The sequence below is a fragment of the Melanostigma gelatinosum genome (genome assembly GCF_949748355.1).
Source record: "Melanostigma gelatinosum genome assembly, chromosome: 15".
Classification (NCBI taxonomy): Eukaryota; Metazoa; Chordata; class Actinopteri; order Perciformes; family Zoarcidae; genus Melanostigma; species Melanostigma gelatinosum.
Genome location: NC_136648.1, coordinates 242,480 through 270,000, shown reverse-complemented (window position 1 = coordinate 270,000; position 27,521 = coordinate 242,480). Strand labels below are relative to the sequence as shown.

General features: G+C 46.0%; 2 protein-coding genes across 2 annotated transcripts in view; one reads left to right on the top strand and one right to left on the bottom strand.

Moving 5' to 3' along the window:
* The window catches only part of klhl18 (kelch-like family member 18), a 12,133-nt gene extending 3 nt beyond the window's left edge, over positions 1–12,130 (top strand). The window contains exons 1-10 of the mRNA XM_079284494.1: positions 1–155; positions 956–1,086; positions 1,167–1,307; positions 3,401–3,599; positions 3,677–3,837; positions 4,872–5,008; positions 6,104–6,326; positions 6,409–6,513; positions 8,591–8,702; positions 10,533–12,130. The exon at positions 1–155 is cut by the window's left edge and continues 3 nt beyond it. Of these exons, the coding sequence (XP_079140620.1) occupies positions 21–155; positions 956–1,086; positions 1,167–1,307; positions 3,401–3,599; positions 3,677–3,837; positions 4,872–5,008; positions 6,104–6,326; positions 6,409–6,513; positions 8,591–8,702; positions 10,533–10,919 (1,731 nt within the window). The 5' untranslated portion in view covers positions 1–20 and the 3' untranslated portion in view covers positions 10,920–12,130. The remainder of the gene's footprint in view (positions 156–955; positions 1,087–1,166; positions 1,308–3,400; positions 3,600–3,676; positions 3,838–4,871; positions 5,009–6,103; positions 6,327–6,408; positions 6,514–8,590; positions 8,703–10,532) is intronic.
* bfsp2 (beaded filament structural protein 2, phakinin) lies at positions 10,945–24,998 on the bottom strand (the record flags this gene model as incomplete). The annotated part of the gene is made up of 8 exons (XM_079285788.1): positions 10,945–11,050; positions 12,552–12,656; positions 12,779–13,020; positions 13,146–13,271; positions 13,372–13,533; positions 18,074–18,230; positions 19,185–19,267; positions 24,579–24,998. The coding sequence occupies 8 exons, from the start codon at positions 24,996–24,998 to the stop codon at positions 10,945–10,947; spliced, it is 1,401 nt and encodes a 466-aa protein (XP_079141914.1).
* Positions 24,999–27,521: the final 2,523 nt, after the last annotated feature.

The following is a 27,521-nucleotide window of genomic DNA, read 5'->3' as shown; positions in this document are numbered from 1 at the left end:
ACACTCCGCCGCTCCTGCTGATGATGGGAGACGTTCTATGTGAAGAGCTCGAGGAGGACTTAGTTCACTTCTCAGTGCACGACCTGCCGGCACGAGGCTATGTCGTCATGGAGGAGATCCGCCGTCAGGGGAAACTCTGTGATGTCACGCTCAAGGTAAAACCGACGACGGTCGAGGCTGGTTAGCCTGTTAGCTAGCTATTAGCTAGCTAGCTAACAGCCTGTCAGCTAACAGTGTGTAGCGTTAGATGCTCATAACATGCTAACAGCGGATTATTAAAACAAGCAAACGTGACGTCAGAGGCTACTCGCTCAGCTGACATTTGACCCCCGACTGTCACGTTGTCATGGTGATCACAGAGTCGATGACTGCAGGTGTTTCCGGTCATTTAAAGTTCCCAGAGTGGGTCTACTTTGTGTCTCTGAGCTGCTGCGGAGTGATACAAAACTTACTTACAATAGAGCATCAGCTGTTAACAAGTATTCAGATCCTTTACTGCAGTAGAAGTACTAATACCACACTGAGAAAATACTACTGCAGAAGAAGTACTAATACCTCACTGAGAAAATACGACTGCAGAAGAAGTCCTGCATTCTAAACCTGATTGAAGTAAAGGTGTGCAAGTATTATCAGCAAAAGTATAATTATTTGAAGTACTTTGCCGGTTGAACCAGCTCTGTGTCATTACAATGTGGGTATTAATTGAAATGGTCAATGATCAACGGAGGCCCCTGCTCTTTTTAATGATTCATTAGTATACGCTTTATTAAAGACAACATCACATACAGTATATATAGAACACAGTAAGACAGTCAAAGTACAACAACAACAAATAACAAGGACCGCTCTTCAGCCGGAGACGCTCGACTGTCTGTAAAGGTGAATACAGTTTGTAAAGTACACTGAGGCTTGCAGGTGGGAATACTTGTATGAATATATTCCTGTCCTCCTGCAGGTCGGGGATCATAAGTTCAGCGCTCACCGGATCGTGCTGGCGGCCTCCATCCCGTACTTTCATGCCATGTTCACCATGGACATGGTCGAGTGTAAACAGGACGAGATCCTGATGCAGGGTATGGACCCCAGGTAACCAAAGACCAGTACCCACAGACAAGTCTGAGACAGTACAGATTCTACCAGTCTAACCAGTGCCCGTCTCCCTGCAGTGCTCTGGAGGCTCTGATAAACTTTGCGTACAGCGGCCACGTTGCCATCGACCAGCAGAACGTTCAGTCTCTGCTGATTGGCTCAAGCTTCCTGCAGCTGCAGAACGTTAAAGACGCCTGCTGCTCCTTCCTGCAGGAGAGGTCAGTGAGAAAGAAATTAATTCCTTGATCTGTAAAACGAATTATCTCATGTTTCATGAAACTATAATTGGGATGACGACAATGAAATAAATCGCTCTTATTCATTTTTTTGTTACCTCTTCAGTGGCCATAATCTCAGTGGAGAGATCATTGTATGTTCTGAAGCATAGGGCAGGGTCTAGGTGAGACGGGGACTTAAACCTTGGATCTAGTGCAGTAGATCTATGAAGGTAGTCTTGTAGATTAGGGGGGGCAGTGTATCTGGGGTTCAGGTCCCCTCTAATGGCAGCCTTCACATCTCTAGTGACTGTGCAGTCATCCTCACTTGGGGCCCTGGATTGCAGAATCCTTGTTTTCAGAGGTAGGATCATGGACACAGATGGTGTAGTTTCAGTGCTCAATAGGGTTGTCATGGTTTTGAGGGGTTTGAGCACCTGGAGGACCTCCTCTGCAATTTTCACATCAGCATCAGACAAGGTGACGATGTTTCTGATATTTTTCTTCGGGGTCTTGTCTGTCAGTGCAGAGTAAATAGCTGCCTGCTGCTCAAGATAATGCTCCAGCATGTCATAAGTGGAGTTCCATCTTGTTGGGACATCATGTATGAGCTTGTGGGACGGTAGCTGTAGCGTTTCTTGTTTGGTCTTAAGCACATGAGTGGCTGTTGTGCTTCGGTGGAAAAATGAAACCACTTTCCTGATTCTCCCAAGGAGGCGGCCCATCTGGTTCACTGAGATTCCCCTTTGTGATGCTAAATTGATCACATGTGCAAAACAAGGTATCTGTGGTCCCAGTCCAGCTTCTATGACTGCATTTGTTTGGTTCCTGGCATTATCTGTGGTGACCGGAATATTGCTATTGGGCCTGTCTAGCTTCCACTCTGCTACTGCTTCTGTCAGTGGCTGTGTGACTCTCACAGAGGGGGCGTGTCTGCAGCACCGGACTATGAAACCCACTCCTCCGTGATGAAGTGAGCGGTCACAGTCGCGTAGCTCTCCGTTGCCCTGGAGGTCCACCCGTCTGTGGTGATGGCAACAAAGGATGCCTCGGATAACTCGTCTACAATCGTGATCTTTTCTTCTTCATAGAGGCCTGGAACGATCTTCCCACTGAAGTGGTTGCGTGAGGGGACTTCGTAACGTGGCTCAAGCACTTTAAGCATATTCTGAAATCCTTTGTTTTCTACCACTGAGTATGGCCTCATGTCCGCAGCAATAAAGACTCCAATTGACGCTGTAATGGCTTTAGCCCGGTCTGACTCTTAAATGCTGCGCGGATACCTCGTTGCTGCGGCTTTCCCCCCGTCGCTGATGGACCAGGATGGTGGCGCTTCACATGTGTGGCCGTGCTCGATGTATTGCCGTGTTCGTATGGCTTTCTTTGTAAACGACGCCTACATACGTAATGGTTTTGTCTGCCACCATTACCCCGGCATTATGATTTACAGGGAAGCCAAAATGCTCCCAAACTTGCGAGTTATAAGACGCCGGTGGCCTCTCAAGTTCCTCCTCGCCATGACTCACCGTTAGATACTCTTGACACGCTTTGTTCACGTGAACACACTACTGCTTTATATCGCTACACTGACACTTTAAAATTGATATTCAGGGACTTGTTACTAGAAAAATCAGCAGTAAAACTTGTACACACTATGATGATTACACTATTAAAAGAAAAAAAAAAGGTAAAATACTCGGTTGATCCGCGGTTCACAAGTGATCCGAACCGGGAGGGCTGATCCGTGGCACCACTAGTTGACTACAGTACGCTCTGACTTTATATGTTATAACTACAATCATTCAAAATGTCTGACTTACAAACCAAACCTTCATATTTAAGTATGAAATACAAAATAGATGGACGTCCGGTCCTATATGATGCATTTAGAGTGGACCCAAGGTTGTAGATGTGTTTTTTAAAGAAGTAAAACATTTTTTAAGACATTGTTACAAATCAGAAATATTTCCATGAATCTGAAGACTTCAATTTAAACCTCTGACTCTGTAGTGTTCTGCAGCTTTCAATCATATTGTCCTCCTCAGCGGATGTAGTGTTGAAAATGTTCTGTCTGTCTGCTGCTCCGTGGTGCTCAGGTTACACCCTAAGAACTGCCTGGGAGTGAGACAGTTTGCAGAGACCATGATGTGCACGACTCTGTACGACTCGGCCAACAGTTTTCTCCATCAGCACTTTGTGGAGGTTTCTGTGTCCGAGGAGTTTCTAGGTCTGAGGACGGAGGAGGTTCTGGAGCTGGTCGGCTGTGACGAACTCAACATTAAAGCAGAGGAACAGGTCAGACACCTGAAGCCCTGAGAGAGAGACACAGCTGTTCAATTTGTGCAGGTGTTGAATGTGTTGTACCTGTGCAGGTGTTTGAGGCGGTGCTGGCCTGGGTTCATCATGACCAGGACCTGAGGGAATCGGTGCTGCCGGAGCTGCTGTCAAAGATCAGACTTCCTCTGTGTCGCCCTCAGTTCCTGTCAGACAGAGTCCAGCAGGAGGAACTGGTACGTTGCTGCCATAAATGCAGGTGAGACAAAAAAAGCAGCTTTGCTGCTATGTACAAATAACATGTTGCTCATGCAAACCCCTTGTTAATGCCTGAAATTTAAGTTTGCCTGACGTTTCAAAAACCAAAACAAATCCCCAGTTTTTCACTGGTAACTCTGACTGTTGTCTCTGTCCATTGTCTCTGACTATCGACTGTTGTCTCTGACTGTTGTCTCTGTCCATTGTCTCAGACTCTCGACTGTTGTCTCTGACTGTTGTCTCTGTCCATTGTCTCCGACTCTCGACTGTTGTCTCTGACTGTTGTCTCTGTCCATTGTCTGACTATTGACTGTTGTCTCTGACTGTTGTCTCTGTCCATTGTCTCTGACTATTGACTGTTGTCTCTGACTGTTGTCTCTGTCCATTGTCTGACTATTGACTGTTGTCTCTGTCGGTTGTCTCTGACTCTCGACTGTTGTCTCTCACTGTTGTCTCTGTCGGTTGTCTCTGACTCTCGACTGTTGTCTCTGACTATTGACTGTTGTCTCTGACTCTTGTCTCTGTCCGTTGTCTCTGACTCTCGACTGTTGTCTCTGACTGTTGTCTCTGTCCGTTGTCTCTGACTATTGACTGTTGTCTCTGACTCTTGTCTCTGTCCGTTGTCTCTGACTCTCGACTGTTGTCTCTGACTGTTGTCTCTGTCCGTTGTCTCTGACTCTCGACTGTTGTCTCTGACTGTTGTCTCTGTCCATTGGCTCTGACTATTGACTGTTGTCTCTGACTCTTGTCTCTGAATGTTGTATTTGACTCTCGACTGTTGTCTCTGACTGTCTCTCACTGTTGACGGTGGTCTCTGACTGTTGTATTTGAGTCTTGGCGCTGACTCTTGACTGTTGTCTTCGACTCTGAATGTTGTCTTTGACTCTTGACTGTGGTCTCTGACTGTTGTCTCTGTCGCTTGTCTCACTATTGACTGTCTTTGACTCTTGTCTCTGACTCTTGTCTTTGATTCTTGACTCGTCTCTGACTGTTGTATTTGAATCTTGACTCTGAATCTGCTGTGTTTCCTGTCAGAGATCTGGTGGATGAAGCTAAAGATTTCCACTTGATGCCAGAACGTCGTCCTCATCTTCCCGCCTTCAAGACCAGACAGAGGTGCTGTACGTCCATCACAGGACTCATCTACGCTGTGGGAGGACTCAACAGCTCAGGTACACAGATCACCTGTGTATCTGCCTGAACACACCTGTCTGAGGCTGCAAGGAACGATTATTCTTTTATAAGTCGATTAATCCTTTGGTTAACTAACCAATAGAATAAATCTAACCTCTACCATTAATCTTTCAACCTTTTGTTTCAGTAATGTAATATATGACATCACAATATTGTATATCAGAGGTATTCAAATGAAATGAGGTCCAGTTACAGAGAATGTCCTCATCAAAGGTCCAGAACAATAATGTCTAATTTGTTCTATGATTTCGTCTCATAAATATTGAAGAAGCCAACAGTATGTCAACAACTGACAAATCAAATAAAGTTAAATTGAATAATATCTAAACAGTATTTATTGTCAGATTTCAAATGAACTCAATGAATTATAAATAATAAATATGTGCTGGATTAAAAAAATTAAATACAAAATCGAAAGTTGTTGAAAAACCTTAAAATACAGTACTTAAATAAATTTAACTGAATTGTCTTGTAGCTTCAAATTCAGCTAATTCCGGGTGAAGTGATGATATATTTTTTCTTATCTTCTCATAACACTTCATCAATAGCTATTAAACCACTTGTTTCAGCTCTATTCCTCTCTGTTAACATCTTTGTTGGACAGTGAATTCATGTGTCAGGATTCTGATCATATTGGGCTCTGAGATTGTTTAATATCTGTGACTTCATTTCAGATGTGAGTGGGTATGTTCATTAAAAAAAGGTATGCTTTGTCTCTTACTTGAATAGCATTAATATGCATATTCAGTTTCTCACGTCTCTAATTTTCCAATAACGCGGACATGCAGACAGGTCTAAAACAAACGCGGTATCTTGCTTTCACCAACTTTTTTTTTTCAATTCCATAATTCAACCCTTACAAAAGGATACAGAGAAGATCAGGAATACAATTAGTAATTAGTTAATGCAAACACATTGGAGTGTTCCACGCAAATCAGCGTATTTTAGGTAATTGAGTCGATTTAGTTCTATACCGGTCTCAGTCGAGAAGTTTAAGTGACTGACCAATCACAGGTTGTGTGACGTCATCTCATGATTTGATTGGTGCTGACAGCCAGTGTTTTTCTCTTCAGGTGACTCCTTAAACGTGGTCGAAATGTTTGATCCAATTGGGAACTTCTGGGAACGCTGTCAGCCAATGAGAACGGCTCGCAGCAGAGTGGGCGTGGCAGTCGTTAACGGGCTACTGTACGCCATTGGTGGATACGACGGCCAATCACGTCTTAGCACGGTGGAGGTTTACAACCCGGAGACGGACAGTTGGACACGTGTGTCGAGCATGAATAGCCAGCGCAGGTCAATACTCCGATCAATACACCGATCAATACACGGATCTGTACTGAACAGTAGAGGACTAATAACACGTTGTCATCCTCAGCGCCATGGGAACGGTTGTGATTGACGGTCATATCTACGTGTGCGGTGGCTACGATGGAAAATCATCTCTGAACTCTGTGGAGTGTTATTCTCCAGAGACCGACCGGTGAGTTACCTGATAGATGTTAGCTTCATACGTGGGCCTGACGCTAGCTTCATACGTAGGCCTGACGCTAGCTTCATACGTAGGCCTGACGTTAGCTTCATACGGGTGCCTGACGTTAGCTTCATACGTAAGCCTGACGCTAGCTTCATACGGGTGCCTGACGTTAGCTTCATACGGGGGCCTGACGCTAGCTTCATACGGGTGCCTGACGTTAGCTTCATACGTAAGCCTGACGCTAGCTTCATACGGGTGCCTGACGCTAGCTTCATACGGGGGCCTGACGTTAGCTTCATACGGGGGCCTGACGTTAGCTTCATACGGGGGCCTGACGCTAGCTTCATACGGGTGCCTGACGTTAGCTTCATACGGGGGCCTGACGCTAGCTTCATACGTAGGCCTGACGTTAGCTTCATACGGGTGCCTGGCGTTAGCTTCATACGGGGGCCTGACGTTAGCTTCATACGGGGGCCTGACGCTAGCTTCATACGTAGGCCTGACGTTAGCTTCATACGGGGGCCTGAAGTTAGCTTCATACGGGGGCCTGACGCTAGCTTCATACGGGGGCCTGACGCTAGCTTCATACGGGTGCCTGGCGTTAGCTTCATGCGGGTGCCTGACGTTAGCTTCATACGGGGGCCTGACGCTAGCTTCATACGTAGGCCTGACGTTAGCTTCATACGGGTGCCTGGCGTTAGCTTCATACGGGTGCCTGACGTTAGCTTCATACGGGGGCCTGACGCTAGCTTCATACGTAGGCCTGACGTTAGCTTCATACGGGTGCCTGGCGTTAGCTTCATATGGGGGCCTGACGCTAGCTTCATACGGGGGCCTGAAGTTAGCTTCATACGGGGGCCTGACGCTAGCTTCATACGGGGGCCTGACGTTAGCTTCATACGGGGGCCTGACGTTAGCTTCATACGGGGGCCTGACGCTAGCTTCATACGTAGGCCTGACGTTAGCTTCATACGGGGGCCTGACGCTAGCTTCATACGGGTGCCTGGCGTTAGCTTCATGCGGGGACCTTAGCTTCATGCGGGGGCCTGACGCTAGCTTCATACGGGGGCCTGACGTTAGCTTCATACGGGGGCCTGACGCTAGCTTCATACGGGGGCCTGACGCTAGCTTCATACGGGGGCCTGACGCTAGCTTCATACGGGTGCCTGGCGTTAGCTTCATACGGGGGCCTGACGCTAGCTTCATACGGGGGCCTGACGCTAGCTTCATACGGGGGCCTGACGTTAGCTTCATACGGGGGCCTGACGCTAGCTTCATACGGGTGCCTGGCGTTAGCTTCATACGGGGGCCTGACGCTAGCTTCATACGGGGGCCTGACGCTAGCTTCATACGGGGGCCTGACGCTAGCTTTATACGGGGGCCTGACGCTAGCTTCATACGGGGGCCTGACGTTAGCTTCATACGGGGGCCTGACGTTAGCTTCATACGGGGGCCTGACGTTAGCTTCATACGGGGGCCTGACGCTAGCTTCATACGTAGGCCTGACGTTAGCTTCATACGGGGGCCTGACGCTAGCTTCATACGGGTGCCTGGCGTTAGCTTCATGCGGGGACCTTAGCTTCATGCGGGGGCCTGACGCTAGCTTCATACGGGGGCCTGACGTTAGCTTCATACGGGGGCCTGACGCTAGCTTCATACGGGGGCCTGACGCTAGCTTCATACGGGGGCCTGACGCTAGCTTCATACGGGTGCCTGGCGTTAGCTTCATACGGGGGCCTGACGCTAGCTTCATACGGGGGCCTGACGCTAGCTTCATACGGGGGCCTGACGTTAGCTTCATACGGGGGCCTGACGCTAGCTTCATACGGGTGCCTGGTGTTAGCTTCATGCGGGGGCCTGACGTGAGCTTCATACGGGGACCTTAGCTTCATGCGGGGGCCTGACGCTAGCTTCATACGGGGGCCTGACGCTAGCTTCATACGGGTGCCTGGCGTTAGCTTCATGCGGGGGCCTGACGCTAGCTTCATACGGGGGCCTGACGCTAGCTTCATGCGGGGGCCTGACGCTAGCTTCATACGGGGGCCTGCTGTTTAATAGTATTAATAGTGTTGATCTGCTGCAGGTGGACGGTGGTGACGGAGATGAGTGCGAGTCGGAGTGCTGCTGGTGTGACGGTGTTTGACGGACGCATCTTTGTCTCTGGCGGCCATGACGGTTTACAGATCTTCAACACGGTTCGTTTGATTGACGAGGGTTCGGGTTAAAAAGCTCTAAAACTGTCTAAATATATAAATGTGTTATAAACTTGTTGGGGGTGAAGTGTGAATATGAGGCGCCGCCTCCAGAAGAGGCTGTTGACATAGTGGGCCGTGATCAGAGCCTCTATTGTGGAGGCGGCTGCTATCAGTCGGTAAACATAAGAAGGCTCAGAGCTCTCCTGAAGCAGCAGTCAGGGACCCGTTACCCAGAAGCCAACGCAAAAACACGTATATGGGAGGAGTTTGGGGAGACTATGGAGAAGGACTCTCAGTTCTGGAAAACCATTAGAAGAACGGAGGAGGAGGAGAACTGTGGAAAGAGCACCAGTAAAGGGAGCATCACACTGCTCCGTAGATATATAAATGTGTTTAATATAAATATATAAATGTATTTAATATAAATATATCAATGTATTTAATATAAATATATCAATGTATTCAATATAAATATATAAATGTGTTTATTATAAATATATAAATGTGTTTATTATAAATATATAAATGTGTTTAATATAAATATATAAATGTGTTTAATATATAAATGTATTTATGATAAATATATAAATGTGTTTATTATAAATATATAAATGTGTTTCATATAAATATATAAATGTATTTATTATAAATATATAAATGTGTTTATTATAAATATATAAATGTGTTTCATATAAATATATAAATGTATTTAATATAAATGTATTTAATATAAATATATTTTATATAAATGTATTTAATATAAATATATAAATGTATTTTATATAAATGGAGAAATGTATTTAATATAAATATATAAATGTGTTTAATATAAATATATAAATGTGTTTATTATAAATATATAAATGTGTTTAATATAAATATATAAATGTGTTTAATATAAATATATAAATGTGTTTAATATAAATATATAAATGTGTTTCATATAAATATATAAATGTGTTTATTATAAATATATAAATGTGTTTCATATAAATATATAAATGTGTTTCATATAAATATATAAATGTGTTTCATATAAATATATAAATGTGTTTCATATAAATATATGAATGTGTTTATTATAAATATATGAATGTGTTTATTATAAATATATGAATGTGTTTATTATAAATATATGAATGTGTTTATTATAAATATATGAATGTGTTTCATATAAATATATAAATGTGTTTATTATAAATATATAAATGTGTTTCATATAAATATATAAATGTGTTTCATATAAATATATAAATGTGTTTCATATAAATATATGAATGTGTTTATTATAAATATATGAATGTGTTTATTATAAATATATGAATGTGTTTATTATAAATATATGAATGTGTTTATTATAAATATATGAATGTGTTTATTATAAATATATGAATGTGTTTATTATAAATATAGAAATGTGTTTAATATAAATATAGAAATGTGTTTAATATAAATGTGTTTAATATAAATATATAAATGTTTATTATAAATATATATAAATGTGTTTAATTTAAATACATATAAATGTGTTTAATATAAATATATAAATGTTTCATATGAATATATAAATGTGTTTAATATAAATATATAAATGTGTTTATTATAAATATATAAATGTGTTTATTATAAATGTGTTTAATATAAATATATATAAATGTGTTTGTTATAAATATATAAATTTATTTAATATAAATGTATTTAATGTAAATATATAAATGTGTTTATTATAAATATATAAATGTGTTTATTATAAATGTGTTTAATATAAATATATATAAATGTGTTTATTATAAATGTATTAATTGCCCCCCCCCCCCCCCCCCCATTCAGGTGGAGTACTACAACCACCACACTAACCGTTGGCACCCAGCGGCGGCCATGATGAACAAGCGTTGCCGTCACGGAGCGGCCGCTCTGGGCAGCCTCATGTACGTGGCGGGGGGGTACGACGGCTCGGGCTTCCTGAGCGGGGCCGAGGTGTTCAGCTCGGCGGGGGGGCAGTGGAGCCCCCTGGTGGCCATGAACACGCGGCGCAGCAGAGTGTCGCTGGTCTCCACGTCAGGACGTCTGTACGCGGTGGGCGGCTACGACGGGCAGTCCAACCTCAGCTCCGTGGAGATGTACAACCACGACACCGACCGCTGGACCTTCATGACCCCCATGGTGTGTCACGAGGGGGGGGTCGGGGTCGGGTGCATCCCACTGCAGCCCGCCTAAACCCTCCAATCGGAGGCCGGGGATTCTATTCCTGACTGACGGTTGCAGGCGGGAAGACGACGCCCTCCGCCGGCACTCGCCGAGCTTCATCGGTACGACGGTCGGGCTCAGACCTGCACACTGAGGCCGCCCTGTGGGATTATGGGTAAAAAACGGTAGAGCTAGCCCGTAGACGATCGCTGCTAGCATTGTGCTCTAAGAGAGCGTGCGCACTGATTAATGTTCAATCTTGATTTTATACAACAGGAAGTCACTTCCTCTTGGAACAGGATGCGCTCACTGGCCTGGTTATTGACCGACTGTAATCAAAGAGTGAGTGAAATGGAGCTGCAGACACACGGAGAAGACTCAACAAGTCTGTTCACGAGACCAAAACTGAACTCTAACCCGAGTCCAATCCTTCAGACTGACGTTCGTCTGCTGATCTAGTTCTAGTTCTGTCTGTCAAATCATTGAGTGTTTGAGGCTCTGGCAGACATTTTGTTTCCTTTATGAACCCTTAGCCTAAGGGAATTACCCACAAATCATTGCAATGTGACGTTAAACACGGGGTAACCAGTGGACGCATGGAGACGTAACAAAAAGGTCAACAGAGGACGGATCAGTGTGTTCAGCCTGGAGTACTACATGTACTCAGAAACATTATGGTTTAAAGATGGAACATTAAACATGAAATCAGAAGATATTTATTCATTTATTCATCAAATATTTGATTTTGTCATTAAAGCCGTTTTGACAAAAACGAGTAAATAGATGATCTGAAGTTACCTCATGTAGTGAAGAAGATGTTCACATCAGGGAGTAAATAATATACAATAAATACACAACTATACATCATATGTTTTCATGGTACTAGAGGGTGCAGAGCAGGAACCGTCATGTTAGATGGACATCGATGAATGTTAGTTAATAAGCTTTTTAAATACAACTCACACATCAATATATATTTTATTCATTTACTAACCTTTTGGATTTGCATAATTTAAAAATGTTTCCCACTACAGATCCACTTACTGGAAACCTCCCAGAGCTTTCTACCTGCTGATGAAGTCCATGAACATGAGATGTCAGATTAAATCAAAATGAACAAGATGAAGTGAGCTTATTGATTTGTCGCTCTGCAGCCTCCGTACATCAGCAGCAGCGATGATTTCTTGATGTTGTGGATCAATAAAGAAGATTATTCAGATTAATAACAATATTCTGATGTGTGAACGATACATGTTGTGTCAGGCATAAATCAAACCATCGAACTAAAGTCTGTTTAAGAAACGTTCTAATATGTGTTTGAAAACTTATTTTCATTCAGAAACAACATTAAAAGCAGATTATTGATCACAGATGATATCACATGACACTGTGATGTCATCAGGTCAAACACCTGGATTGATTCACATTCAGGTGACCACCTGACATCAGGTGTGTCTCACAGGTAACTCCAGCAGCTGAACGAGACCAATGGAAAGGTGCCAGCTTCTAATGGTGCGTTCATGTCATGTTGGAGTTATCGGACGTTTCTAATTTAACATGGCTCAGTTCACACCTGTGGTAACGTGGGTCAGTTACACCAGAAGCCTCCACACTCTGGACCCTTTCAGGTCAGGTCCTCAGGTGTTTTGGGAACTGGTTTACCTGAGGACTTCTTCTGATATCACACCACATTCACACTTCTGCCGCAGGTTCTCAGCATCACTCACACCTGCACACGACACCAGGTAGAAAATCCTCCACTTCAGTCTGAACACCTGGACAGGTAATTGTAATCATTAATGTTCACAGTAATTAAAGGATGGGTTTATGGGTTCATCTTGGACATTCTTGGCCTCAGTTGACCTCAGACGGTCTGATGGTGGACTCACAGGTTCTCTGTTGGCTGGAAGCAGCTCTCCTCCCCGTCCAGGATGCCGTGGTACGCTCCGATCTCCTGCTCCAGACGCCGCTTGTTGCTCAGCAGCGTGTCGTAGTCGCGCCGCTGCTGCTCGATCTCGCCGTGCACGTCGTGAAGCTCCGTCTCCAGCTTGGCCACCACTGAGCCCAGGTTCTGCAGCTCCATGTCGTGCCAGTGCCGGGCGTCGCCCAGCGAGTTCTCCAGACCGCGTCTCTGTAGGACGACATCAGACACACCGTGAGGCGATTCTGAGGTCCGTCATCGATCGAGGTCATCGATCGATGACCTCGATCGATGACATCGATCGAGGTCATCGATCGAGGTCGTTCGTGTCTCACCAGCGCTCTGATGGACTCGGTCTCGGCCTGCAGACTCTGGATCTTACAGCCAGTGTCGCTACACTTGGCCTTCAGTGCCTCCACCTGCTCCTCCTCCGGACTTAGTCTGCTGCTCACACACTGCACCTGCAGCAACACACACAGCGTCAACACACACCCTCGGAGGCAAGAGGTTAAAGGACCAGTCCCACGTGAGAGGACACCTGTGCAGGTGAGATGTCCTCACCTTACACTCCAGGTAGCTGTCTGTCTCGGCTCGGTTCCTCTCCGTCACCTTCTCCCAGTGGCTCCTGATGTAGGCCAGGATCTGGTCCAGACTGGTTTCTATGGGAGCATCGGGTTCGTCCACCTCAAGTCCTGCCATCTGACTGTAGAGGACTCTCACATCCTGTAAGGACAGACGGACAGGTCACATGACAGACGGACGGGAAGGAGACGGGTCACATGAGCATATCTGGCATAGCGTTAGACTGGTTTACATCTTACCTCAGTGACAGAAGTTTCAATGTCTCGGTGGGTGATTTTGTGTCTGTTACCTCTCCACTTTCTTGTGGTGTACCGCAGGGCTCGGTTCTGGGGCCTTTGTTATTTTCCCTTTATCTGTTACCTTTGGGACCGATTATAAAAAGCTATAATGTGTCATATCACTTATATGCAGACGACATCCAACTTCATCTGTCATTTAAACCCAGTGAGGCATTCACATTAACTCGGCTCCTGGACTGTGTCAATGCCATCAGAGACTGGACGGCAGAAAACTGCTTCCAACTCAACGACTCTAAGACGGAGGTCCTAGTTATTGCTCCAGATGAGTTTGTCCCCATGATCAGGCAGAGTATTGGTCCACTCTCCTCTGCTGCCCATTGCAACCTGTGTAATCTTGGGATTTTCTTTGATCGATCCATGTTGTTTGACCCTCATGTTAAGCAGCTGTCCAGATCATGTTTCTTCCATCTAAGAAATATCAGTAAACTGAGATCTGTATTATCAACACCTGAATTAGAAATTATCATACACACATTTATCTCTTCACGCATTGACTACTGCAACTCACTTTCACATCACTCAGTGTATCTGCTCTCAACCGTCTGCAGGTCATCCAAAACGCTGCCGCCAGATTACTCACCAGGACAAATCGACGGTCTCACATCACCCCCGTACTCCACTGGCTCCCTGTAGCATCTCGGATACACTTCAACATTCTCCCCATCACTTACAGAGCACTTCACGGTCAGGCTCCGACTTATGTAGCTGATCTACTTCACCCCTATTCACCCGCCCGCACTCTCAGGTCAAACGCTCGAGGTCTTCTGTCCCACGCACACGATGTAAGAGCCGTGGTGACCGAGCCTTTGAGGCAGTGGCCCCGTGGTGACCGAGCCGTTGAGGCAGTGGCCCCGTGGTGACCGAGCCTTTGAGGCAGTGGCCCCGTGGTGACCGAGCCTTTGAGGCAGTGGCCCCGTGGTGACCGAGCCTTTGAGGCAGTGGCCCCGTGGTGACCGAGCCTTTGAGGCAGTGGCCCCGAGGCTCTGGAATGCTCTGCCTGCAACGCTGCGCCTCGCAGATACTGTGGATACTTTTAAGAACCAGCTAAAAACCCACCTGTTTAGGCTGGCGTTTGTGTAAAAGTAAACTCATGTCCTAGACCTGCTCTTAAAATATGTTTTACATTTTTATTTTATTTTTATTTTATTCATTAACATTTCTTATTCACTCTGTGTAGATAATTTATTGACCCTAGGGTCACATTGTGTTTTTTATGCTTTTAAATGTCTGCTCTGTTAAGAACTTTGTGATAGTACTGTCTGTGAAAAGCGCTATATAAATATAATTCATTCATTCATTCATTCATTCATGAGAGACGGACGGGAAGGAGACGGGTCACATGAGAGGGCATCAGAGAGGCCAAGCGCAGATACAAATGGCACATCGAGAGACACTTGGAGAACAACGACCCCCGGAGCATGTGGAGAGGTATTAAACCCGGACCGACTACAAGAGCAGCACCACACGGATCAGTCAGGACAGTGAACTCCCCGACACCCTGAACCGCTTCTTTGCCCGTTTTGACAGACAGCACAGCGGAGCAACAGCTGAGAAGACCCGGCCCAAGCAGGAGCAGACACTCTTCCTCCAGCACCACCAGGTGAGGTCCGCTCTGAGGAGGATCCACATCACCAAGGCAGCGGGACCGGACAAAGTGTCGGGCCGCACACTGAAGACCTGTGCCGACCAGCTAGCAGAGGTTTCACCAACATCTTCAACCTCTCCCTGCAACAAGCTGCAGTCCCCACCTGCCTCAAAGCCACCACCATTGTCCCTGTCCCGAAGAAGACCGCAGTCACCTGCCTCAACGACAACCGCCCAGTCGCCCTGACCCCTGACCCCTGTCATCATGAAGTGCTTCGAGAGGATGACACTATCGCACATCAAGGACGTCCTCCCAGCAGACCTGGACAGACACCAGTTTGCGTACCGAGCAAACAGGTCTACGGAGGACGCGGTCTCCATCACTCTCCATACGGCCCTGTCTCACCTGGAGCACCCGAACACATACGTCAGGATGCTCTTCATTGACTTCAGCTCTGCCTTCAACACCATCACCATCACCACTAGTTAAGAAGGCCGGCTCCATCATTGGCTGCAAACAAGACTATCTGGAAGAGGTGGTGGAGAGGACACTGAAGAAACTATCATCCATACTGGATAACCAGGACCACCCTCTCCACCACCTCCTGCAGGGACAGAGGAGCACTTTCTCCAACAGACTGATGCAGCTCCGCTGTCACAAGGACAGATTCAGGAGAACATTCCTGCTCTCTGCTATAAGACTTTATAATAAAACAGCTCGGGCCAGATCATCGTCCTTCACATGACTACACCGCTACACGCTGTTGTTGTTGTTGTTGGTGATCCTGCCTCTACTGACCAGGTTGTTTAGTTTAGTTTATTAGTTGTTAATTTAATTAATACCACTCTATTCATGCTATATACTGTGCATTTCTATTTTCTATCCTATTTTAGCTTATTTTTTATGAATCTATTCCTTCAATTCAATATCTGCTCTGTTATTTTATTGTACAGTATATATTGTGCATTTGTAATGATAAAAAATGTTTTAACCTCCTCATGTTGTTATCTGTGAGACATATTGCTGTTTAGAAGGTTCATTTGTACGGGCGTCTGGATGTCTGAACACATTGACCTATTTGGTCTCGGACAAAGGTCACTTTTCTATCTTAGTCGGGACAAACAGCCGACGTGTTCTTTCTCTATATCAGCTGCTTCTGTGAGACTAAACATGTCTGCCTTAGTCTCCTGTGTGTTATCTGTTCCTCTCTGCCGGCCGGTATAAATATCTTGTTTTATTCGGTGTCTTTAGAGCATATTCACAGCTCACTGCAATACGTGGTTGTGTTTGTGTTCTCTGTTTGCAAACATCAAATAATAATGAAACTTTGATCATTCATCAAGACTCTGTTTTTATGTTAAACACTTTGGCTAAAACCAACTTCACTCCTGAACTTGTTAAGGAAATATTCCACAACACATTCCATACGTTAAATTGCTGCTGCTACAAACGAATGGGGATGAATAAAGTTTATATCTATCGATCATCCCCCATAAACTGGTGCATAAACTCAAAAACCTTGGACTTTGTGCATCACTCTGTTCATGGATTCTGGACTTTCTCTCTAACAGACCACAGAATGTCAGGACATCAACAACCACCATCCTGAACACTGGTGCACCGCAGGGCTGTGTGCTCAGCCCGGCCCTCTTCACCCTCTTCACTCAGGACTGCTCCGCCACATATTCAACAAACACAATAGTGAAGTTTGCTGACGACACCACTGTGGTGGGACTCATCTCCAACAACGACGAGACGCACTACAGACAGGAGGTCCAACATCTGGCTGAGTGGTGCTCGGACAACAACCTGGTCCTGAACACCACCGAGACCAAAGAAGTCATAGTGGACTTCAGGAGATCCAGGAAGACCCTCTCCACTCTACATAAGTGGGGAGGCGGTGGACAGCATCAAATTCCTGGGGCTCCACATCACTCAAGACCTCACTTGGTCCCTGAACACATCACACCTGGTGAAGAAAGCCCAGCAGAGGCTCTTCTTTCTGAGGAAGCTCAAACAAGCTGCCTGCCCCCTGCACTTCTGGTTAACTTCTACAGAAGTGTGATCGAAAGCATCCTGTGTATGTGCTTCACTGTGTGGTACGCCAGCTGCACAGCAGAGAACCGGAGGGACCTGGCCTGGGTGTTAGAACAGCAGAGAGGATTGTGGGAGTTACCCTGCCTGACCTGGACGCTGTGTATGCTGGCCGTCTCCAGAAGAAGGCCAGAAACATCTGCACAGACACCACTCACATCTGCACAGACACCACTCACCCGGGTCACTCTGTTTGTTCCACTGCCATCAGGAAGGAGATACAGGACCATCAAAACCCGGACCAACAGGCTGAGGAACAGAGCGGTTTCCTCCATCGACCCCACCACCCCACACAGCGCCCACCGGACAGTGCTGCGGTGAAACACTTTAACAAAGCACCTTTTTTACTTTGAAGCCATTGATGCCTGTTTTTATCTTGCATATATTTATTTAATGTTTTGTTTTAAATCAGACATGTCTTGTCTTAATGTTTTTATACACTTTTTAACTGTTGCTGCTGTACTGACTGAGTCGCCAACTTAATTTCGTTGTATGTTTTTACAATGACAATAAACATCCTTATCCTTAGTTATGAATCATAAATCATGTATCTCATTTAAAGACAAATTTAAATTTAATGAAATACATTCCTTTTAAAAAATAAACCTGTTCAGACAGATTCATCTAAGGTTTTTATGTATTTAGATTTACTAATTGACTATAATGTCTCTCCGTTCAGTGGTTAACAGGTAAAAGCCCGAACCTGCTCGTGGTTGGTCTCCAGGTTCCGTAGCTGAGCTCTCATGTTCTCCATCAGCTCCTCCAGCTCGGCCTTCGTCAGGTCGGCGTCGTCAATCACTTTGTACAGCGAGCTGATCTCGTCCTCCACCGCCTTCCTGAACGGCTGCTCGTTCTCAAACCTGCATGACGAGGTACACGTTACTCCTCCTACTTAAACCTGGCTCACTCGGGTCTACTTAAACCTGGCCTGACTCGAGTCTACTTAAACCTGGCCTAACTCAGGTCTACTTAAACCTAGCTTAACTCGGGTCTACTTAAACCTGGCCTAACTCGAGTCTACTTAAACCTGGCCTAACTCGAGTCTACTTAAACCTAGCCTAACTCGGGTCTACTTAAACCTGGCCTAACTCGGGTCTACTTAAACCTGGCCTAACTCGAGTCTACTTAAACCTGGCTAACTTGGGTCTACTTAAACCTGGCCTAACTCGGGTCTACTTAAACCTGGCCTAACTCGGGTCCACTTAAACCTAGCCTAACTCGGGTCTACTTAAACCTGGCTAACTTGGGTCTACTTAAACCTGGCCTAACACGGGTCCACTTAAACCTAGCCTAACTCGGGTCTACTTAAACCTGGCTAACTCGAGTACTTAAACCTGCCTAACTGGGGTCTACTTAAACCTGGCTAACTGGGGTCTACTTAAACCTGGCTAACTCGAGTCTACTTAAACCTGGCTAACTCGGGTCTACTTAAACCTGGCTAACTCGAGTCTACTTAAACCTGGCCTAACTCGGGTCTACTTAAACCTGGCTAACTCGAGTCTACTTAAACCTGGCTAACTCGGGTCTACTTAAACCTGGCTAACTCGAGTCTACTTAAACCTGGCCTAACTCGGGTCTACTTAAACCTGGCTAACTCGGGTCTACTTAAACCTGGCCTAACTCGGGTCCACTTAAACCTGGCTAACTCGAGTCTACTTAAACCTGCCTAACTCGGGTCTACTTAAACCTGCCTAACTCGGGTCTACTTAAACCTCGGGTCTGAGTTGCAAAAAAGTCAACAAGATTGAGTGTGTGTGTGTGTGTGTGTGTGTTTAGGTGTGTGTGTGTGTGTGTGTGAGAGTGAGACTTCTGACCTGTCCTTGAAGTCCTCAGCGTTGGCCTGAATGTTCTCCGTCTGCAGCATCAGCCGAGCGTTGTCCAGGATCGCTTCACTGACCTGCAGGAAACCAGAGAGCTGAGAGCCGCTGGAGCCAGCAGGGGGCTGAAACCATGGTAACACACACACACACACAGTGAAACCATGGTAACACACACAGTGAAACCATGGTAACACACACACACACACACACAGTGAAACCATGGTAACACACACAGTCATGGTAACACACACACACACAGTGAAACCACGGTAACACACACAGTGAAACCATGGTAACACACACACACACACAGTGAAACCATGGTAACACACACAGTGAAACCATGGTAACACACACACACACACACACACACACAGTGAAACCATGGTAACACACACAGTGAAACCATGGTAACACACACACACACAGTGAAACCACGGTAACACACACAGTGAAACCATGGTAACACACACACACACAGTGAAACCATGGTAACACACACAGTGAAACCATGGTAACATCACTGTGAGACTGACAGAAACCTGAAGACAGACGATTCTTTTGTCCTCATGGACGTTCATAGATAATGATGTCATGTTTCATGTCTCACTGAGTTCTGAACCTTGAGAGACTCTTAACCTCCTTCATGATCTGTGTCTCTGCTGACAAACTACGACTAACTTCCTGTAGTTAGGACACCTGTCCTCACCTGCCCGTTTACGTCCTCCCCACCTGTCCTATACGATAGGGTAGTGCATTGGCAAGCATGTTATGACTCGCATGAACATTTAATTTCACTTACTGTTTTATTTCGTCATTCACATACCCATGCTTCATCAGTTACTTTACCACCTGCCTTTGTTTAGTTTTCCGTCTGTTTTGTTCCTCACCTGTGTTCCATTAGCTCATCAGACCTCTTCTGTATTTAAACCCTCAGCTGTTCACCTACCAGTTATCAGATTGTCTGTCATTTCCTTATGCCGTGTTCACACCAAATGTTAATCGCGCCGTTCTCGCCGCCGGTGTCCCCGGGGACTATTTGTGTTCATTCACGTGAATCGTGCTGGATGCGCCGGAGAGGGGGCGGGGCTTATCGCCCTGGAAATCGTTCAACCGCCCGCCATCAACCATGGAAAAAATAACCTATTTCTACTTAGTACATGTCGTGGAAGTCACAGATATCCCGGGAAACTAAACGCCGTCATGTCTGGTTCACAACATTGTTCAGAGGAGCTCCGTGGATTTCATCGAGCTGTATTCACTGTCTAGCAAGCCACACGTCGGTTGACTACAGCTGTGTGAACACTAAATAAACTGATTGGGCTGTGATTCAACGGCAATAAAGGGACAAAAAGGGACTCCGAAATAACTACGTAATGATGTCGATTTGTAAAAAGTCTGAATTCATGTTTAGTTAGTTTCCGCAAGGTTTACACACACACATATGTGTACACGTAGTTTGGTCCGGTCTCTGTTGATATGAGGTATCGTAGAGCTCTGCGTGAACACAGACTGCTACAGGATTTATTTCCTGATTCAACAACGGCAGGAAGTCCGTGATGACAGGAGAAACATCTCAACGCTGATAGGCTATCGCGCCACAGCGTAACGCCATTTCTTTTGCCGAAGTTGAAAAATTTCAACTCGCATGTTAGGGGCGTTTTGGCGCGATGAGACTGGAGTCCAGTCTGCTACACCGATACATCCATCACCAGTCTACACCGATACATCCATCACCAGTCTGCACCGATACATCCATCACCAGTCTACACCGATACATCCATCACCAGTCTGCACCGATACATCCATCACCAGTCTACACCGATACATCCATCACCAGTCTGCACCGATACATCCATCACCAGTCTGCACCGATACATCCATCACCAGTCTGCACCGATACATCCATCACCAGTGTGCACCGATACATCCATCACCAGTCTACACCGATACATCCATCACCAGTCTGCACCGATACATCCATCACCAGTCTACACCGATACATCCATCACCAGTCTGCACCGATACATCCATCACCAGTCTACACCAATACATCCATCACCAGTCTGCACCGATACATCCATCACCAGTCTGCACCGATACATCCATCACCAGTCTACACCGATACATCCATCACAAGTCTGCACCGATACATCCATCACCAGTCTGCACCGATACATCCATCACCAGTCTACACCGATACATCCATCACCAGTCTACACCGATACATCCATCACCAGTCTACACCGATACATCCATCACAAGTCTGCACCGATACATCCATCACCAGTCTGCACCGATACATCCATCACAAGTCTGCACCGATACATCCATCACCAGTCTGCACCGATACATCCATCACCAGTCTACACCGATACATCCATCACCAGTCTACACCGATACATCCATCACCAGTCTACACCGATACATCCATCACCAGTCTACACCGATACATCCATCACAAGTCTGCACCGATACATCCATCACCAGTCTACACCGATACATCCATCACCAGTCTGCACCGATACATCCATCACCAGTCTGCACCGATACATCCATCACCAGTCTACACCGATACATCCATCACCAGTCTACACCGATACATCCATCACCAGTCTACACCGATACATCCATCACAAGTCTGCACCGATACATCCATCATCAGTCTACACCGATACATCCATCACCAGTCTACACCGATACATCCATCACCAGTCTACACCGATACATCCATCACCAGTCTACACCGATACATCCATCACCAGTCTACACGATACATCCATCACCAGTCTACACGATACATCCATCACAAGTCTGCACCGATACATCCATCACAAGTCTGCACCGATACATCCATCACCAGTCTACACCGATACATCCATCACAAGTCTACACCGATACATCCATCACCAGTCTACACCGATACATCCATCACAAGTCTGCACCGATACATCCATCACCAGTCTACACCGATACATCCATCACCAGTCTACACCGATACATCCATCACCAGTCTACACCGATACATCCATCACAAGTCTGCACCGATACATCCATCACCAGTCTACACCGATACATCCATCACAAGTCTACACCGATACATCCATCACCAGTCTACACCGATACATCCATCACAAGTCTTCACCGATACATCCATCACCAGTCTACACCGATACATCCATCACCAGTCTACACCGATACATCCATCACCAGTCTACACCGATACATCCATCACCAGTCTGCACCGATACATCCATCACCAGTCTACACCGATACATCCATCACAAGTCTGCACCGATACATCCATCACCAGTCTGCACCGATACATCCATCACAAGTCTGCACCGATACATCCATCACCAGTCTGCACCGATACATCCATCACCAGTCTACACCGATACATCCATCACAAGTCTACACCGATACATCCATCACCAGTCTGCACCGATACATCCATCACCAGTCTACACCGATACATCCATCACCAGTCTGCACCGATACATCCATCACAAGTCTGCACCGATACATCCATCACAAGTCTGCACCGATACATCCATCACGAGTCTGCACCGATACATCCATCACCAGTCTACACCGATACATCCATCACCAGTCTGCACCGATACATCCATCACCAGTCTACACCGATACATCCATCACAAGTCTGCACCGATACATCCATCACCAGTCTACACCGATACATCCATCACCAGTCTGCACCGATACATCCATCACAAGTCTGCACCGATACATCCATCACCAGTCTACACCGATACATCCATCACCAGTCTACACCGATACATCCATCACCAGTCTACACCGATACATCCATCACAAGTCTGCACCGATACATCCATCACCAGTCTGCACCGATACATCCATCACCAGTCTGCACCGATACATCCATCACAAGTCTGCACCGATACATCCATCACCAGTCTGCACCGATACATCCATCACAAGTCTGCACCGATACATCCATCACCAGTCTACACCGATACATCCATCACCAGTCTACACCGATACATCCATCATCAGTCTACACCGATACATCCATCACCAGTCTACACCGATACATCCATCACGAGTCTACACCGATACATCCATCACCAGTCTATACCGATACATCCATCACCAGTCTACACCGATACATCCATCACAAGTCTGCACCGATACATCCATCACGAGTCTACACCGATACATCCATCACCAGTCTGCACCGATACATCCATCACAAGTCTGCACCGATACATCCATCACGAGTCTGCACCGATACATCCATCACGAGTCAATATCCATCATCATACATCATTCAATTTAAAGGACATTTTAAATCCGTTTAAAGCAGGATTACGTTTTTTAGATATTGATAGTAGTCGCTGACGTAGCAATAAATTATCGTTAAAGAAGTTATCGTCATCGTGAGTGTAAATAAAATATATGCATTCAATGTTAAACACAGCTTATATTGCGGAGTTGTGAGGTCACATGTAAGTCGGTCAAATACTCCGAGCAGGGCATTCCGGTGCCTGCTCGCATGATAGAAACAGATACTGTGGCCCTGAAAAGAAACACTTGCTTAAACCACCAGATTAGGGTGGAAAACCGCCATCTTAGAGTAAGGAGAAGAGCTCTCTTATCTATTCACACAGAGACTTCAAAATAGCTTAGAATTGCACCCTTTCGGCACCTCGAGTGTTAACAACATGCACACACACTGATGATGCAGAGAAGGCGGTCCGGACGTGAGCCAGTGTGGGCGGATATGCCCAGCGCTCCAACCAGGCCGCTGAACAGCTAAACACAGCTCGCCTGCAACTTTGCTTTGACCAATAGGCTCCAAAAGGAGGACCTTTACATAAACGCATGCGCACTCTGTCTAAGCGCCTTTTTAGCTTTTCATTCGCTCCTACAGAGTGAACTTTTCTAGGTCCGTGCACGTATAACTGCTGGACATAATACTTCTGTTACAAACAAATGTTATTGCTTGAATTGAGCTAAACGCCTCGATCTCAGTCTGTTCACCCGAGTTACATCCTCAACATGAGCTATATCGATATCTTTGCACAGCCCTATAATATGTCCTCTCCTCACGTCCTCCTCCTCCCGTCCTCACCTGTCTGTAGATGTCCTCCCCCTCCCGTCCTCACCTGTCTGTAGATGTCCTCCCCCTGCCATCCTCACCTGTCTGTAGATGTCCTCCCCCTCCCGTCCTCACCTGTCTGTAGATGTCCTCCCCCTGCCGTCCTCACCTGTCTGTAGATGTCCTCCCCCTCCCGTCCTCACCTGTCTGTAGATGTCCTCCCCCTGCCGTCCTCACCTGTCTGTAGATGTCCTCCCCCTGCCGTCCTCACCTGTCTGTAGATGTCCTCCCCCTCCCGTCCTCACCTGTCTGTAGACGTCCTCCCACTCCCTCCTGAGTGGCCCCCAGACTCCAGCGCTGGATGCTTTGCGGTCCAGAGAGAGTCGTATCTGTTCCTCCAGCTGTTGGTTCAGTGTCTCCAGCGCTCTGACTTTGTCTCTGTACTCCATCAGGCAGCCGTTCAGTCCGGCAGCTGCGGCGCCGTGACCCGCTGCCCGGGGCAGCACCGGCGCAGCGCTGCTCCTCATCCCCTGAAGGAATACGCTGCTGATGCCCAGAGCACGCCGGGACACCCACGTCCCCAGCCAGGAGGCCCCTCCCACGGGGGGGGCAGAGCCCACAGAGACACCTCGGGGGGCCGAACCAATCCGCTCGCCGGAAAACGTGGACGGTCGCTCGGAGAACGGCTGTCCCAGGAAGGATGAGCGGCGTCGGGGCAGAGGCATGATGGTCAGCAGCTCAAAGGGTCAAACCACTCACAGCCGCTCGCTCCGGGATTTATGGGAGGACGGAGTTCTGGAAACATGGCCGCCTTTGTTCAGGAGGTGTTTGTGTTGCTGCTCCAACAACTCTCTGTCCTCTGATTTCAGCTGCATCAGCAGAGGGGGGGGGGTCAGGAAGAGTCCTGAAACAGAGAGAGGTCTCACACATGCACACACACGCACATGTACACACACACGCACGCACACACACGCACACACACATGTACACACACACGCACGCACACACACGCACACGCACATGTACACACACACGCACGCACACACACATACATACACATACACACACACATATACACAAACACACACGTACACACACACGTACACACGCACACATACACGCGTATACATACACACATACACACACACGTATACACACGTACACACACACACACGCGTATACATACACACACACACATGTACACACACGTATACACACATACACACACACGTATACACACGTACACACACACACACACACACACGCGTATACATACACACACACACATGTACACACACGTATACACACATACACACACATGTACACACGCACACACGTATACACACATACACACACATGTACACACACACACGTATACACACACACACACACACACATACACGCGTACACATACATACACACGCGCGTACACAGACACATGTACACACACGTATTCAATTCAATTCAATTCAATTTATTTTTGTACAGCCCAAAATCACAAATTACAAATTTGCCTCAGAGGGCTTAACAATATGTACACATGTGACATCCTCTTGTCCCGGGACCCTCACATCAGAACAGGAAAAACTCCCCAAAAACCCCTTTAACAGGAGGAAAGAGGAAGAAACCTGTGGGAGAGCAACAGAGGAGGGATCCCTCTCCCAGGATGGACAGAAGTGCAATGATGTCATGTGTAGAACAGGATAGTGAATTACAACACATTCAATGTATAACACAACCACGACAGGAGGCAACACCTGGTCCAGGTAAACCCAGATACACAGGAACATCAGCAGTTGGAGTCAGTATACACACACACACACACACGTACACACATACACTTATATCTAATCTAAAACAACAATTAATATCTGTTTGTATTTTCATAGTTTGTGAACATGTGTCTAATGTTAATAGCGTTTATTGAATTAAATAGAAAATTTAAAGAGATTTCTGATGTTGCCATAACAACAAACTATTTTAATCAACCACGTGTGATTGAATAGATATCTTCAGACAGGAAGTGGTGAACGCAGCAGGTGAGACAGATTTAATCTGAAGAGTCAACATTTCACAAACACACAACTTCTTCTGGAACAGTCTCTATCCATCCATCCATCCATCTATCCATCCATCCATCCATCCATCCATCCATCCATCCATCCATCCATCCATCCATCCATCCATCCATCCCTCCCTCCCTCCCTTGGAGCTGGTCAGGCTTGTGGTAACAGCAGGTTTATTCCACATCTGCATTTATGACAAAGGACAACATGGAAGAATGGGTCATCTTGCGGACAACTGCGCATGCTCTGTCTAGAAAGACGGCATCAAGTTAGTGTTAGCTAACGTTAGCTGTATTGGAGACATATTTAGTGGCAATGAAACACATAAAAAACGTATTGTTAAGTTAATAAAAACATGGCGAATATTATCTAAGACACATAATATTCAACAAAACAAAGCCAGCTCAACCGTTATGTACTTTTAAAGTTAGTTGACATTATATTGTCCACAGACATTCACGGATCCGTTACCTTTCAGTAAATCCTCCGTTGCGTTCAGGATTACCCATAGTCCTTTGCATCTACCATTCAGTGCAGGTACACATTTACAACAGCAGGTCGCGTACTTTTCCAATTCAGCGGGATTTAACCTGAACCTTTTCAACTATGTTACAGGGGCATATCGTGAGGGCCTGTCTGCCTGTCTGTCTGTCTCTGTGGTGTATTGTTGTCTCACCAGTTTCACTTCTCTTTCTTTCACATTTTGTTTTTCACTCATGACCTGAACATGAAATCAAACCACAGACAGAAAAACAGATTTCAGGTTTTGGTTTCTGCTGACATGAAAACATGAATCATGTTTGGACCTACTGAACCCGAGAGAGTCCAGGGTCAAGACCAACGAGTCCAGCGGCAAGTCCAGAGGCAAGTCCAAAGTCAAGTCCAGAATCAAGTCCAGGGCAAATTCCAGACTCAAGTTCGGAGTCCAGAGTCAAGTCCAGAGTCACGGCCAGAGTCACGGCCAGAGTCAAGTCCAGAGTCAAGACCAACAAGTCTACTAGAGTCAAGACCAACAAGTTTATGAGAGTCAAGACCAACAAGTTTACGAGAGTCAAGACCAACATGTCTACTAGAGTCAAGACCAACAAGTCTACTGGAGTCAAGACCAACAAGTTTACTAGAGTCAAGACCAACAAGTCTACTAGAGTCAAGACCAACAAGTCTACTAAAGTCAAGACCAAC